Raw genomic sequence first — 18,948 nt, forward strand, 5'->3', positions numbered from 1 at the left:
CACCTATATGATCATGAATCAAAACGGCTTAGATGTGAGGAAATTAGATAAGAGAAAGTATCTATCTCATCCTTTCTAGATTCATTTAAGTAAGACCTCCACTTTATACCGCGAGTGTCCATATTCCATGTGACTAGGCTGCCACCTTGTGGTCAAATGTGATCACTGCAGCAATCTAACTTTTACCTAATTTAGGACCCGGCTTCTCAAGAATAAGAACCGATAATAATTGTACAAGAAAATACACAGATGTGGACATGGATTTTAAATTCAACAGAATTCACCTTTATTGAAACACCTTTGATTTAAAACCAAACAACAAATAAAGACAAGTGGTAGTTTGAGCACACCAGAGAAAAAGCAACAATGACCAGCATACTGAGAGCGTAACATGTCTTTTTTTTGTGTGTCCTTTAATCCATGCTCCAAACACTGTCCAGTGGCCAGCTTTTGTTGGTTCTAAGTGCAGCTGGTGTATTAGTGCATTTAGTCGACGATTAAAAAATGGGCGGCGTCAGATGTGCAGAAAATCCAACCGTTCTTTCAATTCGGATCCCTTTTAGTTTTTACATCAAAGCTCCCTGTGTGCGCTTGTGGTCGTCTCGGATGTTTCCGACTCCTCTTCTTTCTCTGATAAGAATGTAATAAATAATACGTTGAATATATTGCCTTTAAAAATGTACAATCATAGTTTAACTTTACAGTGATGAGGACAGCCACATTTCTTTAAAAAGTCTGAAAATCCTCAGTACTTGAACCCACAGTGATCCTCACCTGGCTCTATCTTCTGGACACACTCGTCATCTCGCTCCTCATAGCCTTCGGAGCAGAAGCACACGTAGCTTCCTTCATTGTTGACACACTCCTCGTTCTCCTTGGTGCAGACCGGCTCAGGCTGGGAACACTCGTCGATATCTGGAAAAAACAATATTTCAACATTCTTTTGCCAAAACACAAGATTTACTAACAAGGGATTATAGCAATTTATACTTCATCTGTTTAAGAAAATACTGCACACATTTTTCTAGAATTGATCTACAACATAAACAAGTGAAACACTGATTTATTTACATTTATTTCCACGCATCAGAAATGGTTTTGGAATGAAGCTGCAATTATCTGGCAATATTTCATGATGTCATCATTCTAAAGAAATTGGGGAAAATTGTTGTGGTTTTGTTATTGGGGTTAAATAAATGTGATTATGGAGCTGTTAGATAGCTGTTAGTATGTAAGTATATCATTTGGTGTAATTGCCAAGGCTTAATGCCAACAAATAGCTATTGAATCAGAATGTTGTATGAAATATAAAAATGAGAATTTTGGAAATAATTACATCCCTCTATTTTCAATATATTTCAACTTTTGAATTTTAAAATGCTCTGAATTCTATGGAAAAGTTTGGTCGGAAAACACTCTGACCACTGAAATGTTATTCTACAAAGATTATATTACTAATAATAGTGTAGTCTTATCTTTATCTGCGACTGTGCAAAGATATTGGGTTCAAACTGAATAGACATGGAAAGTAAAAAGCTGCGCTGCTTTTGAATGTTTATTTGCATGTCAACGTTATGAATTAAAGCCCAAACTATCAGGTACTTGATCTCCTTTGTACCTGTGCAGGTGCCCTCTGTGTGTTGGTACCCGCTGGCACACGCCTGGCAGCTATCAGGACCGGCCCCTGTGCATCCGGAGCACACTTTGTCACAGGCTGCAAAGGACAAAGTGAAACATTACACAAGCAACACTCACATTTTATAAACGATAATAGCAAATGTATGCGTAATATGATTTATTATGCAGTAGCTATTGATGCGTCTAAATATTGCGGACTGTATTTTGTGCAAAACTGTGAGTGAGTATTTACCCTTGCATGAGTAGGAGCCGTCCGTGTTAAGGCAGTATTGATCTTCCTCACACGGAGAAGGATCTTTGGAGCACTCGTTTACATCTGGGAAAATAGAGAAATTGACTGATTTCCAAAAGTATGAGCTTGTCTTAATCCTAAAGCTTGGAAAATTAGGAAATCTACCTGGAAAAATACACACCAATAATATGAGAATGTCAAGTCTGAAGACATACAGAACATACTATTCATGGTTTCCTATAATTGTATGCATTTGGTTACACATCTTTGTTCATGTAAACTGCCTTCTATGTCAGTTTGAGCTTGAAGATACGACACTGACACCAGATCCCCAATCTGAGTATTTTTTTAATTTTGGAGATAATGTAGTCCTAAATATTGAAATATTTTTGTACAATTTAGTTGTACATATTTCCCAGAAAACATTATGATGGTCAATCTAAGAATGTATTAGCAGTCAGGTAAAAGTAATGTAAAAGAAAGAAAAAGAAAATGCAAAGAAAGTCTAGACGAGGTTGCAGCCGTAACCGCAGTAACAAGGAAACAAATCTGCAAAAAGTACACATAACTCATCTATGTTTGACTCAGAACAGAAAGTATGTTTCCTGAAGACTACATGGAGGCTTGTTATTGGTCCTCTTACCAACACACGCTTCCTGGTCATCGTCCTCCCAGCCTTCTTTGCACTCATCACAGTCCTGATTGGTTGCACCAGTGCAGGTTTTGCAGGACGAGTCGCATTCTGCAGGAAGAGTTGAATCCAAATTCACAATCATGACACATGCACTTTATATAATGATGTATGTTATGTTCTGTCTCGTGGCTTTTGGAGTGTACCTGTGCACAGAGAGAATGTGTCGTTCCTCACTTCGTTGAAGTACCCGTCGATGCAGTCCAGGCAGAACTCTCCTCTGTAAGAGTGGTCACAGCTGCACTTCCCGTCCCCCCCGCGAGTCCCATCGCCATCACACTTCCCATTCCCATGACAAGGTTTCTCAGAGCCCCCCACACAAGCTTCAAAGATAAAATCCCCAAAAGACGGCACAAACAGAAATAGTTCACCACTTTTAGCTTCAGGTTTTCGGTGTTATTTGTTCAGTATATCATGTTGTATTTACAGAAAACACCAATTCTGTCCTATAGTTTTCTTAAAGTTTTCCTTACCAGTGCAGTCCGGTCCAAACATTCCCTTTGGACAGCACACTTGTATCGTTTCGATGCAGAACCATTTATGCAGATCAGGATGTTTTGTTTTCCTGTGATGCAACAGGAAGAGATGAGGTTTCACACAAGTCAAACGTACACAAAATGTGTGGGTGAAACATCTGTCAGTGTGTTATCGTAATGTCTGTCTGTTATCTTACACAACATGGGTTACATCCTAGTGTGGTGAAATCGACAGTTGAAATCCAACCTGTGTGCCTGACCATGTTGTCAACAATCTGACTGTATAAGCAACTCACCTCTTGAACCACCAAGTTTCAAAGTGGTCTTCGTGCTCTTCTACCATGTGGTTGCAGTCGAAGCTGCTGCTGTCACACAGCCCCTCCACGATCTCCATGAGACGGATCTCACTGCAAAGGAAAATTATATACATATACAACATAAACTGTGTGATAAGAAGAAATGAGTGTAGCCAAATGCAGTAGTTTGAAAGTATGCCTATGTTACCTGTCACTTGGGCACAAGGTAATAATAATAGATTTATTTTGTTAGCGCTTTTACAGGTGCTCAAAGACGCTTTACAGATATAGTGAAAAGAAAAGAAAAGAACAACAAATACATATATATAGTTAAAGTCAAATTAAAATCAAGCAATATAAAAACAATCACACATTAAAAGCCAGATTGAAGAGGTGAGTTTTTGTACGTTTTTTGAAGGTGGTGAGGTCAGTGCAGTCTCTGATGGGTTGATCGGAAACCGGATTGAAATGGTTCAAAGAGGTCATTGGAGCTGGGGTGGGATTTTAGTTGTGAGGCAATGACACGTTCAAGTATTTTTGACAGAAAGGGGAGATTTGAGATGGGCCGGAAGTTGGACATGATGTCAGGTGTGAGTCCAGGTCTTTAGAGAATGGGTGTGACAGCAGCCAGTTTGAGAGAGGGGGGGAACTGATCCAGATCTGAGGGAGGAGTTCATGATGGTGGCGATGAGTTGGGAGATGGCAGGGAGGCTCTCTTTAACAAATGTGGAGGGCATTGGGTCAAGTGTGCAGGTGGAGTTAATTCCGGTCATGAAGTGGGACAGTTGCATGGGGGTCACAGGGGAGAAGTGGGACAGGGGCTGTGAGGTGAATGGGGGGGGGGGGGGGGAGCCAGGAGGGGAGGTGGGGGGTGCTGATGAGGGTGTCAGATTGCTGTAAATGTTGCTGATTTTGGTTTGGAAAAACAAGAGGAAGGAGTTGCACTGTTCGGTGGTGAAGGATGAGGTGGCACAGGGTTTGAGAAGTTTGCTGATGGTGGAGAACAGACGCTTGGGGTTGCTGGAGCCAGACTGAATGAGTTGTGAGTAGTAATTAGACCGGGCTGCTTTGAGTGCGTTACTGTAGTACTGGAGGTAGTACATATTGTTCTAGGACTTTGATAAGCTTAGTATAAGAGATCTGTTAAGTAAATAAACACAGCTCCTATGACCGGTTACTAGGGCAGGGTGACCTGAACAGGACATAATCTCACCTTGTCTCATATCTAGACAGTGTCCTCTCCTCCCAGGCTGTGTTGCCCCCACCAAAGTTCTGTTTTGCAGTTCTTTCAAAGCCCTAAAATACAAAAATAATGTCACTGTTTGTAGAAAGAAACAGGGGAATTCTGGGAACAAGATGTTTCATGCATCTGGCACCACAACACAAATCAGGGGTTTGGTGTCGTGCTCTTACCTTGTTGAAGTTATCTGTTATTATCCGACAGGTTGAACAGAAGCTTTTTAAATCTTTCTTGCTGTCGGTGACTTGGAAAAGTAAAATAAGAGTTACACAAGACAAAAGCCGCAGTAGACGCAGCTGTGGACCGGTGGACAGCATCTCAGCCGATCAATTCATATCAAGGCACACGTTTAAGCAAGCTTGTAGCTATTATTAAAGCGCTGCACGGTTCGGGCACATCTAAATGGACCGTTCCTAACATTAAATATAAGTTGGCGTTATCTATGCAAAGCGCAACAAAGTGTTATTTACATGCCGGTTGTAGAAAAAAACCGTTGCGTTTTTAGATTTCCGCGTCTGCCTCTAGTCGAATTGTGGCTGGCGCCGATTCGATAGGGCTATGTTTCAATCAAATGCACAACCAATCACAAGCCGCCACGCGCGGGACATAAAGCTCCCCACGTGTAAAATTCGGGAACATTTGTAGTATCCTTTAAGATTATTAGCTTTTCTTTATTGGTTGTCTTTTAAGATACATTTTCTAAACAAAAATATTGTACAAATACTATAAAAAAATGTTTAAATTGTTTTGCGATATTGTGTAGTTTGCTTCCTGTGTTGACCGGAAGTGATGAAAAGCTGTTCAGCTGTCATGGCTGAAAAAAGGAATGTTTTAGGGCTACCTCTGCTGTTTTTATTAATAACTGTCACTCTTTTGCATTTATTCCTTTGTCCGTTCACTAAAGTTGAGGAGAGCTTTAATTTACAAGCGGCGCACGACATTCTGTATCACAGACTTAACTTTGAGAAGGTAAGCAGCTGTTATAAATGCTGGTATTAGGTGTGCTAACAAGCTAACCCTGCAAAGCATCGAATGAAATCATTGTTATTATAGTGTCAAACGTTGTGAATACGTAACACAAAACACACCGACAAAACAGTTTAGTATGTGTTTTAGAGGTTCACATTTTTACATAAAGTATGAATGTTAGATACATTCCATAAAATACCCCCAAAAGTATACAATTAATAGATTTTTGATAAATTCACATTTAATGCAATACAAAGCCATGATATAAATAACTATTACTAATACAACTAAAATGGCATTGTACTACTTTAAAATAGCCATGCCAATATAAACAAAAAAATAAGCTCCATTTCATATTGCAAACAAACATGTGTGTTGATACAAATAGCATAATTGTTCTCTTAAAAAAAAGGTATTTATCATAATTATCTACTTAAGATAAATGTATTAGCTGTTGTTGAGCTTTCAATCATGATGCTCTTAATCAGAAGATAAAATTGTGTTACCAAAAAAAAGACATTTTAACATCTGGAGTAGCTAAAAAATAGATAGAAAATCTATGTGAGATTTTTTGTTAAAGTTCTGACTGTATAAGTATTGTTGAGAGCAGAGCCTGTGCTGTGTTTCAGTATGACCATCTTGAGTTTCCCGGCGTGGTTCCTCGGACATTCCTTGGCCCCCTGTTTCTCTCCGTGCTCTGTTCCCCTGCTGTGTTCCTCTCCTCTCTGCTGGATGCACCCAAATTCTACACACAGCTGATGGGTAAACCCTTAATTATTCCCTGATTGGTTCCTTCCCATCCACTTATTTGATTTTAAACAAATGCATTCTCTCTTTATGTTCTGTGCAGTCCGAGCTTCCCTGGGAGTGTGTGTGGTCGGTGCTCTGTGGAACATGCAGAGGGAGGTGAGGAGGCAGTTTGGCTCCACAGTTGCGGGGCTCTTCTGTCTGACGTGTGCTTCTCAGTTTCACCTAATGTTCTACAGCACCAGGACTCTGCCTAATGTATTTGCACTGCCAATAGGTAAGATGCATGGGTATACATCTTCATAATCATACGTTTTTTTGGATTGATTTCCCTAAATAAGTGAGTGAATCGACATGATGACAGTGCATTTCTTCTGTCCTCAGTTCTGGTAGCGTTCACATCTTGGATGGCTCAGAAATACAGCCGGTTCATCAGCCTCTCAGCTTTGGTCATCATCGTGTTCCGGTCAGAGCTCTGCATCTTCCTGGGTCTCATGTTACTGATATCACTGTTGAGCAGGAAGCTGGGTCTGCTGCAGCTGCTGTACTACGCTGTTCCTGCTGGGGTCCTGTCACTGGGTGAGAACAGCAGAGACCGCTGCAGGGAGGACATATCTTTGTAGGGAAAACTAAAAGATTTTTATATTGGATTTTTGATTATTGCAGAAAATAAGCTCTGTGGCAAACAAAAATGTATAATATTTACACATATTGTTCAGCAAAATAATCTCCATGAAATAAAACTTCTTGCATGATTTTCAAATGATTTACAAATGCAATCGCTAGAGGTCAAAACTAACATTACAATTCAATTTTTTTCAGCTCTGACGGTGGCTATTGACTCTTTCTTTTGGAGGAAGTTGTTGTGGCCTGAAGGTCAGGTTTTGTGGTACAACGCTATTCTCAACAAGAGTTCCGACTGGGGAATATCCTTTGATGAACTCGAGTACACTCCCACTTATGTGTGTTCATGACCTTTTTCTTAATTCACTGCCACTGAAAAGAGTAACCTCCTTGACTCCTCTCCCCAGTAAACCTCTCCCTTTCTGTGGTACTTTTACTCCGCTGTGCCCCGCGCTCTGGGCTGCACGCTGCTCTTCGTCCCCCTCGGCCTCCTCGACAGGCGGATGAGGTTCCTGCTGCTCCCCACCGTCGGCTTCATCCTCCTCTACTCGCTGCTGCCCCACAAGGAGCTGCGCTTCATCATATACACTTTCCCCGTGCTCAGCCTAGTGGCTGCCCGAGGCTGCTCCTTCATGTAAATCCAAACATATTACATTCTTCCATAAAGCAGGGCAGGAAATTAATCAACCAATAGCGGCGTCTGATGGATTCCAACACAATCCACATACTCACATATGCTTTAACCTATGTGTGATTTTTGTTGTTGTTATATGTCGCATTTAAATTTATTTTAGGTAATTTTTTCAGGTTAGGACCTATTTATTCTTGGTATTTTTAGTATTTAAAAAAAATGCACTAAACTAATGATTTGTGTACAGTATGTTAACATTAATTAGTTGTTGATTCTACTTTTTTTTAATTACATTTGTGAGCTGTATGCAATGTAATTTCTTTCTGCTATACCCTGTGAATAGTATAATAATATATATGTGGTAAAATAATAACATGTATTTATATTACACCTTTATGTGAGTGCCCTAATATAAAAAACAACAAAATGTAAAGCCATAAAAACATAAATAAGATCATATAAAAGCAAGTGGGTTTTGAGTGGTAGTTGACCTACATGAAGTTGATTCTTTCTCCCCGATAGATCACTCACCTCTTTGTTTCATTTTGTACTTCAGTTTGTGTAACTACCAGAAGTCCTGGATGTATAAAGTGGGCTCTGCGGTGGTCGTCGGCCAGCTATTGACCAACGCAGCGTACTCCGGCTTAAGCCTCTACGTCTCCCACCACAACTACCCAGGGGGCCGAGCGCTGCAGGAACTGCACCGGTTGATGCCAGGCGCCGCAGGTTAGAATCACTTCCAGCACATTTGAACTCTAGGGCGTGTTTCTATAACACTATTAATTAGCTCCACCTTCAAGAAGGGCTACTGACTCAATGTTTTTAAAATGTCACCATCATAGAATAATTAGACCATATGTGTATGCAGTATGCACGTTTTCTGGAAATTATTGGATTTCCTTCCAATTGTTGGTATGTTATTCGAGTATCTAACCTAAAATGATTGAAATAGTGTTCACATTAAACCAGTGGTGGAATGTAATAAAGAACATAACCTGAAGAAATACCTGAGTATATTTAGTTACTTTATATAGCATATATACTCCACTAATTTTGGAAGCCAATATTCTACTTTTTACTGCACTATATTTAATTGAGAGTTTCAGTCACTTTACAGATTTAAATTAAAAGGGAATTCAAAATATGAAATAACTATTAAATAAACATTGAATTATAATCAGTGCTAGATATCCAGCAGCATACAAAGAAATGTAAATTAGCTCTACATTTACCAGCCGTGATGAACACATTAATGCATCAATAGATATAATCCAGTAATTTAATATTATATATTGTACATTATTCTGAAATGGGCCATAACTCATAACAAATACTTTTATTTTTGGTACTTTAACTTTATTTTGATACCAATAATTTTGTATGCAGGACTTGTACTTTTACAATCTAGTGTTGCTACAATTTCATTAAGTAAACAAAAATGTTTCTTTCCTGTAATCCAATTATACTCAATCATTAAAACCTTTCATTAAACCTTTTATTGATGTAAACAATGTCCCCCTCAGATGTCTTTGTTCATATCGACACCTATGCTGCTGAAACCGGAGTCTCTCGCTTCTTAGAGCAGAACAGAAACTGGAGGTGAGAGTTTCACTTTCAACCCACATTGGTCAAGTCTAATGTACCCAATATCACTTCTGTAATGCACTCACTTCTGTTTCTTTTTGAACAGATATGACAAACGTGAGGACCTGAGCCTCACACATCCTGACATCAAAATGTACACACACCTGCTGATGGAGGCTAATGTCACCAAAATACAGCAACTCCAGGACACTCACCAGCCTCTGACCTTCATTGAAGGTTACAGCAACATTGCCTTCAACATGTTTCACTTCCCACCTGTCACCGTGCGGTTAGAGAGAAAAGCTGTGCTCATGGAGAGAAACACTGCAACCGGACGACTAAAAGGATGACTTGGTAACTAAATGACCAAAAAATAGGACTAAAGAGGACCAAAACAAGTGTTCTCAAAGGTTATATTTAGAGACATGTTGCACTACACTGTCTTACATCATGTTTAAATAGTTATCTCTTGTTTTGCTGATGTATAATGCATTCAATTTCTCATGAATAGCAAACAAATTATTCAAGAAAAATGTGTATTTGTATATTGATAGATTTTATAGATAAATAAAGCTGAAACTGAGTGAATTCCTAAATTGCACATTAATTATGAATGATTTGTACATTTAAAGGTGGGGTAGGTAAGTTTGAGAAACCGGCTCGAGATCGCTAGAATTTGAAAATACACAACCGGAGAAAATCTGCCACTTCCTTATAGAGCCCCTCCTCCAACACACACGAACGCGCACATGACCAATGAGGGCACGAGATGAGTTTGTGCACAGATGGAAGGCTGACAGGCAGGTAGGTCATCCAGTTATTTTAGCCGGGCCGGCTAAAATGATTGGTCGTACTTTTTACAGTATTACGGCTTCCACAGATGAACATTTTTTTATGGATTTTTTGTCAAAGCACTTAAGATATTTATTGCTATCGGGATGTTAAGAGCATTCCATGGAATATAACAAAAAGTGTATCTCGAGCCGGTTTCTCAAACTTACCTACCCTACCTTTAACTACATCTTATTGCTTACCAAAGAAATACACCTGCAATTTTGCATAAGGAAAACCTTTATTTAAAAATGACCACAAAATGTACATGGTTCCAGTCTCAATGCTAAAACATTTATCAAATTAGGTTCAGAAGTCATTTAATATAAAAATGTACAGTACATTGTCTTACTTAATAATAAACCCATAATTTAATCCCCTGGACATAAACTTAAATTGTGCTTAAGAGACCCATCGTGTATTTCAAACAAACGTGTTATTCTGAAAATACAGCAATATTATACATGATCTTGTAAAAAAAAAAAAAACATTTCAGCAAGTAAAAAAAAAAAAAAACTATTTCTAAATGACAGTACCATGAGCCACAAATTCACAATGAAAATTAAATAACATTAACTTAAACATCTTTCAGTCACAGCATTTATTTTTGGGCCATGTTTTCAATCAGAAAACAACTCCGCATCTATCTTTTAATACACAGTAATCAAAAAAAGCATCCTGACGTGATCAGAGTAATTTAACAAAAATATTTACAGCATTTTGACCTGAAGTAGTTTTTGGATAAGGCACAAGGAGAGAGTAGACACAGAAAACGCAAAAAACATTGATTTACAAGCACACACATCATCACCAACCCCTACAGCTAGAAAAACCCTCCCTCCCTGATACACTTTTCACTGAGACTTTTCATCACAAAAGTGTTTTAACAGTAGTACACAGAATAAAATAAAACCTCAAAATCTGGCCATTGCAGTGAGAATCAATCAGTGTATAAATCGATATTTTACATTAAGCCCAACAGGAAAAATAAACCCTTTCACAGCTATGCAACTTGGTCCTCGATAAAGGGTTTTCAAGTTAATGCTCGACAATAATCAGTACTGAAAATAAATCAAAGGGAGGTTGACTTTGAGGAACAGCAACCCTTCCATGTTTTCCAGTAAAGGTCTGGGCTGATTTAGGGCACAGTTGACACTAGCGGTGCTGAACAGTGTCTCCGACGGGACGATGCTTGGGGGGCAGCCCACGTAACGGGCGGCTACTTTGGCAAGATCGGGCCACAGGAACTTTTTCAGGTTCCAATAGTCGAGGGGGTCACAGCTTTGATCGAGTATGTCTTCCTCGAGGTACTCCAGCACTGCCAGCTCAGAGGACTTTGGCTTCTCCTCGTGTTTGATCTTTTGTCGGATGTCCGCCATTAGAGACCAGAGGTTGTCCTTGTTTTGGTGGGGGGCGTTGGCTGAAGCGGGGGCCTCGTTGCAGCCGTTTGGCAGCAGAGGCTTTACCCCGACTGAGGTAGAAGAGGATGACTCCATCTCACCGATCAGATCTTGTTTACATTGCTCTGCTTCTTCCTCTGTGAACAACGAAGTCTTGTATCTTGGGTCCAGCATGGTCGCCCAGGTGTATCGTGGGTCGTGCAGTGTTGTGGACATTTTGCTCACCATGGCTTCCTTTAGAGACATTAGCATGTTGTCTATGCCCACCGTTTCGTCAAACAGCAGGTCTATCTTTCTGTTGAGGATGTGGATGAGTGGTATCACTTGTCCCAGAGTGGCAGTGCGGTTGCTCATCTCCCTGCAGGCGACCTCGAAAGGTTTCAGTGCATTGCAGACCGACAGCATCACCTCCCACTGATCGCAGCTGATCATTTCCCTGAAATTGCATTCAATCGACATCTCGTCGATGGCTTTCTTCTGTTCTACAAGCCGCTCCAACATGAAGAAGGAAGTCCTCCATTTGGAAGGAACGTCCTGAATTAGTTGGTTCTCTGGCAGCTCGTGGACCCTCTGCAGCTCGGCCAGCTTCTCCTTGGCCTTTGCTGAGCGGTGCACCCGTTCACAGATCTTCCGTGCGATACTCAGAAGGTTCTGAACCATTCTCTGGCTTTTTATGGCTTCGCTAACAATGAGGTCAATAGTGTGTCCGAAACACTGCATGGCGACATGTCCATGGTCCTCCAAGGTGTTTCTGATGGTGTTGTTATCCGTTACAGTGAACCCCTTTTTCAGCCCTGATGAGGTGACCCAAGAATCCCACAGATACTCCAGCTGCTTTGGGATGTCATGCATATCTTGATCACAGTCTATTTGGGAGACACTTAGGAGAGCGGAGCAGTGAAAGTCCTGACCCTGCGGTCTGACGCTTGACTCGTAAGTCGCCCAGTGGGCAGTAAGGGTCAGGTATTCCCGTGTCTGACTGCTGACCCAAATACTAGTTGTGAAGTGGACAACACCACCTTCGGCCTCTTTCAGGTGGGTCAGCACAACTTCCTTCACCCTTTCGTACATATCTGGTATGGCAGTGCTGGTAAAGTAAGAAGAAGTTGGTAGAGAATACTGAGGCTGGAGGTACTCTAGTAGTCGGTTTAGTCCAGCATTCTCCACCATAGCTGATGGCTGAAGATCCAGTGCGAGCATTTCTGCGATAAGTTTGGTGATTTTTTTGGCAACCGGGTGGTGTTCATCAAACCTTTCAAGGTTCTGTTCCGTTTCATAAACAGAAGTGTCCATGAGCTCTTGTTTGACATTAATTTCAGCAGACGGCACTTCACCTGAGATAGCATTTTTACTTTCAAGAATATGTCCATGAAACCTTTGCATGTGCCTGAAGAGGCAGCTTGTGCCGAGGTTAGTAGTCTTTTTGCCTCTGCTAATTGTGCGGCCACAGTGCAAACAAATCACCTTTGTGGGGTCAGTAGGTGAAATGGAGAAATGGTTCCACAGTTTTGACGTCTTTTTACTGAAACCGGGCAGTGTTTGTGGTTTCTTCTCACAGGCGGGGCTCTCAGTTTCTTTGGTTGAAACTGCATCTGTCGTGGTGAGATTAGTGTAGGGGTGAGGAGAGGAATCCTTCTCATCTGTGCTTTTTTGGTTTTTGAGAACGTCTGGGTGGCGTCTCATTAGATGCCTCATCAGACAACTTGTACCAAAGTCGCCCCGTTTCCCCCGGCTGATGACGCATGGACAGTAACGGCACAGTGCTTTCAACTGGTCAATTTGTGACACTATAAAATGGTGCCACACTTCTGATTTCACCCGTTTCATGATCTTTTTGTTTTGCTGGAAAACTGAATGATCCTGATTGAGACTCGGGCCCTCAGAGAGGTCGCATGGTGAGGAAGTTAGGGGTGGGTCCTCCTCCTGATTTTTGAAGAAGAGATTGACAGAGGATTCCTGCCCTGAAAGATTCATCACCTCATCTGATTCCTCTTTTATGTCCATGCTTTCATCCATGCTTTGGGGTAATTCATCTGATATGGTTTCTGGCGAGGATGGAAGAAGGGGTGATTCTTTTTTTATGTCTAGAGGATCCTGTAGTTGTGTGCGGGACAGTAGTGAGGGTGGGTTTGAATAGGGTGGGGGAATGTGATTGCCCTGTCCATTTTCCTCAATGACAACCTCTTTGTGGGCCCTCCACATGTGACGGATAAGACAGCTTGTCCCTAGATCCTTCCCATTTTTCCCCCTACTGAATTCATTCATGCAATGGATGCATACAGCTTTGGAACTGTCAGCAGGCGACAGGTAGAAGTGTTTCCATACAGCTGATCTCCGGCGGGAACTTGAGCTTTTTGGGGTCCCGGGGAGGCGATCAGGCCCACTGTCGGACATATTTTCAAGGTTGTTTTCATTGGAATGTGAGGATGAGAGCGAGCTAAAAATTGTATCAGTGTTGGCAAGCGGTTCTAGTTTTGGTTCGACTTTGGGTAACACTTCTTTGGATGACAGGTCTGAGTTATCAGCTGAGGAGGTGGACGGTGAAGTGTTCTTTGAGGCAGAAGAATTTGTCAAGTCTCCGTTTTTTGGTGAGTTTGGGGATGGAGGTATCAAAGATGAGGAGAAGGAGCTGGTGAGATTATTTGAGGATGCGTCTGCTCCGTCTTGTAAAAGCACAGTGGGGTGAGCCCTTCGCACGTGCCTCATTAAACAACTCGTGCTGAGGTCTTTCTCGTTCTTGCCCCGACTGAACTCTTTCATGCAGTATAAACAGATTGCTTTGGTACTGTCTCGTGGTGATATGCAAAAATGATTCCATGCAGGGGATTTCTTCCTAGGGTTGTTATTACTCCTCATAGATGACAGAAGGCTCTGAGTGACAGCGTCCATGGCAACATCATAAAGGGTGCTTGTGTATCCATTTAGTAAATTACTGTAATCATCACCATCTCTAGTTACAAAAGGGCCAACAGAGCTACCGAATCCTAGCCTTTCGTCATCTTGGGTTTCATCCTCCATTCCATTTGTGTCCACAATCTCCTCTTTGATATGTTGACTTGCTTCATCCCCATTTTCCTTCTCCGTATTCCCCTCAGATTCAGTGTTTAGGCATTTATTTGAAAGAGTGGGAGAAGCTGGATCAGTCTCACTTGCTTTGTCTGACTCCAACAGTTTGTCATCCTGAGGAGATAAAGGGGGAGATTGTGGAGGGTCTTTATCCAGTGTTAAAGAGCTTGCAGGTGACTTTGCATCAGCAGCCTCATGAGGCTTGATGCTGTAGGACTTGAACACGTAGCCATCCTGGCCTTCAATTTTCAGGCAGGTCCCTTTGGCCTCTCTCTTTTTACTTTCCGTGGTGCCATTGGGTTCACTGACCACATCCTCACTCATGGGAGACACCTCTTCCTCCCCATCCATGGCAGCAGCCCAAGGGTTTTGGTAGAACAGTCAGGTCTGCTTTGTCAAATGTAGTCACTTTTTCCAGGTGTAGTCATCGATACTACAGCTCTCAAGCCGGTGTTGTTATGAGCGTGTTGCTGACCGGGACACAGGGTGCCTGCGTGTCCCTCTCCATTTATGACTGAAGTAGTCCCATCTCTCCACACACAACCTAGAGAGAGGGAAAGATAAAAAACAATTATCAAAGTGTAGTCTCAAGTAAGAAGACGACTCCAAAAAACAGCTAATAAAGATATTCTGCGAAACGCTAAAGTTAATGTCATTTTACTTTCCCCTTATTTCTTAATACATTTTAACAGACCATTCATACAGGGCTCAGCTGCTATGGTGTGGTGCAATAACAGTAACAGTTCCTGCTCCAAAATCACGTTCCATAAAACACAGCTTTTATTGACCTTTTGGATTTTCCTTTGAGAGCAACGTTGTGCAAATAAACATGGAAATGTTTGAATTTGCAAGTTGACAAGCACTGCCCGGACGTTATGTTGTTGCTGAGAGGCTACCGGGCACAAAGACCTGCACATGTAAATAAACTTGCAGGTCCCCCACCTCCATGAGCCTTTTCAGGTTTTGTCTCACAGCTAACATATGCAAATCCAAAACACTTATCAAGATGAGGAACACCTCTTCAAGCTACTTCCACAAAACTGTTGCACAATTCGGGAAGCCTTCTGAATCAATTATAATAACCGGTGCTTACTCTCCCCACAAATGTGATAATCTCTTGTCATCCTTTTTTAACTGTATGCAAACATTATGCAATGTAGTGGATTAATAATGCTAACCAGCACAGGAATATTAGCAATATGTATACTGTAGAATTAGAGTGTTCAGTTTTTATCCAACAACAGTAACTTATTTCTTATCACATTTGATTATGTATAAATGTCAATGGTATAGCTAATCTATGCATAAATCTTCAACTTTAAACCACTCTAGCATCTGATAGCATATCTTTAGGAATGAATGGGCAAAAACAGCTATGCAGTATATCTGGTTGTTAACAGAACTGTGTGACTCACATTTGTAGACTAGTCTTCTAATTCGGAGATAATATTAGTATCTTAATAGACAATAAATGCATTATAAGCACCACAATGTTTAAAAAATAATCCTGAGTATGACAAATGTCAATACATATATTTAAATATACCAAAAGAATGTTAAATTGCTCGTATATCAGTGTATTAGCTAAAAATTATAGAATACACATAGCCTTAACAAAGGTTAGAATACTCTTTTGTTAAAATTGTATTAGAAAATATGTTTTTAAATAAATATTCTACACTCACTTTTAATAAATGGGGTGGACACAATTATATAAGAAACACCTCAATAAAAGGCAATCCAGTTAAAAAAAACCAACAGTCTACAATGTATTCCTCCTGAAAGTGTTCTTAAATTGCACAAGACTGCATTAGTTTTGGTTAAGCGTACATAATGAACTGGTATCTGATGTGTACTTTGTTAACACATCTCTCTGTACCTTGATCAGGTGCACCACAGGTCAAATGTGGTTATGAACAACCAGTGCCTCACTTTGCACTATATGTACATTTGTAAGTAAGTATTAACGTTAGCCAAAGTAAATAAGTCTTACACAAATGCAGTCAAACCGTTACTAATAAACGATTACAAATAATCCCAAATCATGAATGGGACCAGCATAAACAATTGTATCCTTGATTACATAGGGTTTGACTTAAAAGGGCATTTAAAAAAAAAAAGTAGCCACTTCCTAGTGACAGGCAGTTTTCCGGGTTTGGCTAGAGTGCTCGTCTAGTCAGGAAGATACGAGAGGACAGCAGAAAATAGCCAACGCTGACTAGCTTCCATCTTTACACTACACATCAAGTTGTAAATGGTTATTTAGCCCACTACCGGCTTTACATGAACTCTCATTGAACCACAGCGAACATAAATCCTGAAACATGTGCGAACCTCATGCTAATAAACCTTTATAACCTTATAACAAAACACAGTTAGCTTAAGCTACATCATCAGTAAACACCACGGTGGCTATCTTGGTGCTAACCCACTTAGCTAAAGGCTAATAAACACACAAAAACAACACACGGGCTGAGCACTAGTGTCACATGGGTTTGTAAAACAAAAACAAAAAAAGACAAAACAACTTCTATAAGTATCTTATTAACGTTGTAATGACACATTTAGTACAGTTCGGACCACACCACGTCTGCTAGCTGGTTAGCTGCCAGCTAGGCCACACACAGGACACACTAGCTAACCTGGCGAGGCAGAACCCAGCAACACACGAACCGCACGGGATCCGAATCAGACCAGCTCTCCCCACGACGTCCTGCCCGCTTTAAAACCCCCCTCACACATGTACAATGCTCTCAGGATACTCACTGTGAAGTATGATCGGTGTGATCTCCAGGTTTCGGCTCCTAAACAGTTAAATATGACACATTTGATTGATCCGGAGGGGGGGGTTCACTTTGTTGCTTTTGTCTCCTGGTTTGCTAGCAGTTCACGTTCGGCCGGAGCAGCTCCACACAGCGTCGGACGGAAGGAACATGTTTGGTGATGTCACTGGGTGAAGGGGGGGGGAGGTCATACATTTCAGATATATGTCACATAAAACATGTTCTTGGGCTGACTCCAAACCAAATTTAGAGATTGTTTTACCATGAATTAAAACAATATAGTAGCACCATTAAAAACATTATGAATAAAAAGGCAATCAAAACGATTTGAGTATTTAACAAAACAATATTTTTATTTTTTACTTTATTTATTTTACGTCATTTTTTGTTACTTGTTATGTCTACCCCTGATGTGACCTTTTTTCAATACAAAATATATGATGTTCATATATGTTCTTGAATTAAAAAAAAGAATAGAAAACATTTTCTTAATTTATCTTTCCACTCATTAAGGTACATTATCAAATATTAAAATGACACACTAAGTGGCTTTTAGTATTAATTAATTAATTGAATCTAGGAGACATGGAATACTTTTTTGAATAACTTGTATTTAATTAAGTTCCTTACTCTTTATTTTTACTCATTGTTATTTTTATGTATCTATTGCTCTGTAAAGCACGTTGGGCTGCATCTTGCATGAAAGGCGCCATATAAATAAAGTGTATTATTATTCTAAATGGTGAACTTATTAACATTTCAAACATTTTAAAGTGACATGTGCTGAAATAATAATACATTAATATAGCAAATAATGACAAAAATGCAGTGTTATTCTTTCCCAAGCCATGTAGTTCTTGGGGAAGTAGCTAAATTAAAGAAGTCGAATTTAATTGCTTTTCGAAAAAAATAGAGAACCAAAATTGTGAGTTTAAAATAAACAAACAAACATCGACCACATATACATGTTACTAGTACTGCTATATAATTAATGCTCAATGAATACATTCTCATGTGTTGTATTCACGGTCATTCTGGGACAATGAGCTCGCAGTTAAAATGGGAACATTTTGAGTACATACAGTCTACTCTATAGTATACAGTAAATACATGGGATTTCATTGACTAAAATGCGGTAACTGAACTAAACCAACTGGCTTTCTGGGATAGAGCTGTGGGAAAACCGGTCACCAGGGTGGGGCAAATACATGTTCTGTGTGTTTCTCTGCCTGCGTCCTCATGACTGTCCTCTGCGAGACTAGAGGAGAAATGCTGAATCAATAACTGGTTGCATGACTGACAGGAAAACCAGTGGGAAAGTAATATTAACTGGATATTATTTTACAGAGCCACACACACACACACACACACACACAGACACACAGACACACAGACACACAGACACAGAGCTTTTACTCACACAGTGTTATGCTCTGCTTTGTCTGTGTATAGCTCTAGCGAGGATCGACAAAAGGCAATGCATTGATCGTGTGACAGATGGGCTTTTGTGTGAAATCTACGAGTCACCACCAACATGACCTCCAGCGTCACACGTAGAGTATTGCGTGCGGGTGGGAGTTGTCTGGTGAAACGCATTGTTGTGTTGGGGGATGAGCCGTCCGTGTTGCTGCTATTTGCTCCTGTGGCTAGCGAGTTTCTCTAGCCTATGAATGGTCCACAAAGCTACTAATTGTGTGTTCTCTGTTGCATTGAATACCGAAACTCCTCAGGCACCAAGCA

At 40.6% G+C, this 18,948-nt stretch overlaps 3 protein-coding genes across 3 annotated transcripts; 1 reads left to right on the forward strand and 2 right to left on the reverse strand.

Annotated features, from left to right (window-relative positions):
• Nucleotides 1-252: 252 nt before the first annotated feature.
• creld2 (cysteine-rich with EGF-like domains 2) lies at nt 253-5,090 on the reverse strand. The gene is made up of 10 exons (XM_034131612.1): nt 4,747-5,090; nt 4,547-4,629; nt 3,334-3,444; nt 3,035-3,126; nt 2,708-2,884; nt 2,514-2,612; nt 1,871-1,954; nt 1,619-1,714; nt 775-915; nt 253-630 (listed from the first exon to the last, which is right to left on the reverse strand). Exons 1-10 carry the CDS (start codon nt 4,888-4,890, stop codon nt 572-574), a joined length of 1,086 nt encoding a protein of 361 aa, XP_033987503.1. The 5' UTR covers nt 4,891-5,090; the 3' UTR covers nt 253-571.
• Nucleotides 5,091-5,377: 287 nt separating this feature from the next.
• On the forward strand, nt 5,378-9,716 carry alg12 (ALG12 alpha-1,6-mannosyltransferase). Its single transcript, XM_034131242.1, has 9 exons — nt 5,378-5,542; nt 6,172-6,304; nt 6,393-6,566; nt 6,674-6,868; nt 7,112-7,215; nt 7,324-7,547; nt 8,101-8,270; nt 9,068-9,143; nt 9,235-9,716. The coding sequence occupies exons 1-9, from the start codon at nt 5,384-5,386 to the stop codon at nt 9,476-9,478; spliced, it is 1,479 nt and encodes a 492-aa protein (XP_033987133.1). The 5' UTR covers nt 5,378-5,383; the 3' UTR covers nt 9,479-9,716.
• Nucleotides 9,717-10,180: 464 nt separating this feature from the next.
• zbed4 (zinc finger, BED-type containing 4) lies at nt 10,181-18,710 on the reverse strand. The gene is made up of 3 exons (XM_034131333.1): nt 18,629-18,710; nt 17,192-17,374; nt 10,181-14,969 (listed from the first exon to the last, which is right to left on the reverse strand). Exon 3 carries the CDS (start codon nt 14,774-14,776, stop codon nt 11,015-11,017), a length of 3,762 nt encoding a protein of 1,253 aa, XP_033987224.1. The 5' UTR covers nt 14,777-14,969; nt 17,192-17,374; nt 18,629-18,710; the 3' UTR covers nt 10,181-11,014.
• Between the last annotated feature and the right edge of the window lie 238 nt (nt 18,711-18,948).

Source organism: Trematomus bernacchii, unplaced genomic scaffold (assembly GCF_902827165.1).
Source record: "Trematomus bernacchii unplaced genomic scaffold, fTreBer1.1, whole genome shotgun sequence".
NCBI lineage: Eukaryota > Metazoa > Chordata > Actinopteri > Perciformes > Nototheniidae > Trematomus > Trematomus bernacchii.

Bases quoted from the DNA above. Each gene is read 5' to 3' on its own strand.
- creld2 (XM_034131612.1), bottom strand. From the start codon at position 4,890: ATGCTGTCCACCGGTCCACAGCTGCGTCTACTGCGGCTTTTGTCTTGT. The intron at 2,613-2,707 runs GTACACTCCAAA...CTCTTCCTGCAG, and splicing joins CACATTCTCTCTGTGCACAG to AATGCGACTCGTCCTGCAAA. The intron at 1,955-2,513 runs GTAAGAGGACCA...CTATTTTCCCAG, and splicing joins TGACCAGGAAGCGTGTGTTG to ATGTAAACGAGTGCTCCAAA.
- alg12 (XM_034131242.1), top strand. From the start codon at position 5,384: ATGGCTGAAAAAAGGAATGTTTTAGGGCTACCTCTGCTGTTTTTATTA. The intron at 6,567-6,673 runs GTAAGATGCATG...TTCTGTCCTCAG, and splicing joins TGTATTTGCACTGCCAATAG to TTCTGGTAGCGTTCACATCT. The intron at 6,869-7,111 runs GTGAGAACAGCA...AATTTTTTTCAG, and splicing joins TGCTGGGGTCCTGTCACTGG to CTCTGACGGTGGCTATTGAC.
- zbed4 (XM_034131333.1), bottom strand. From the start codon at position 14,776: ATGGATGGGGAGGAAGAGGTGTCTCCCATGAGTGAGGATGTGGTCAGT.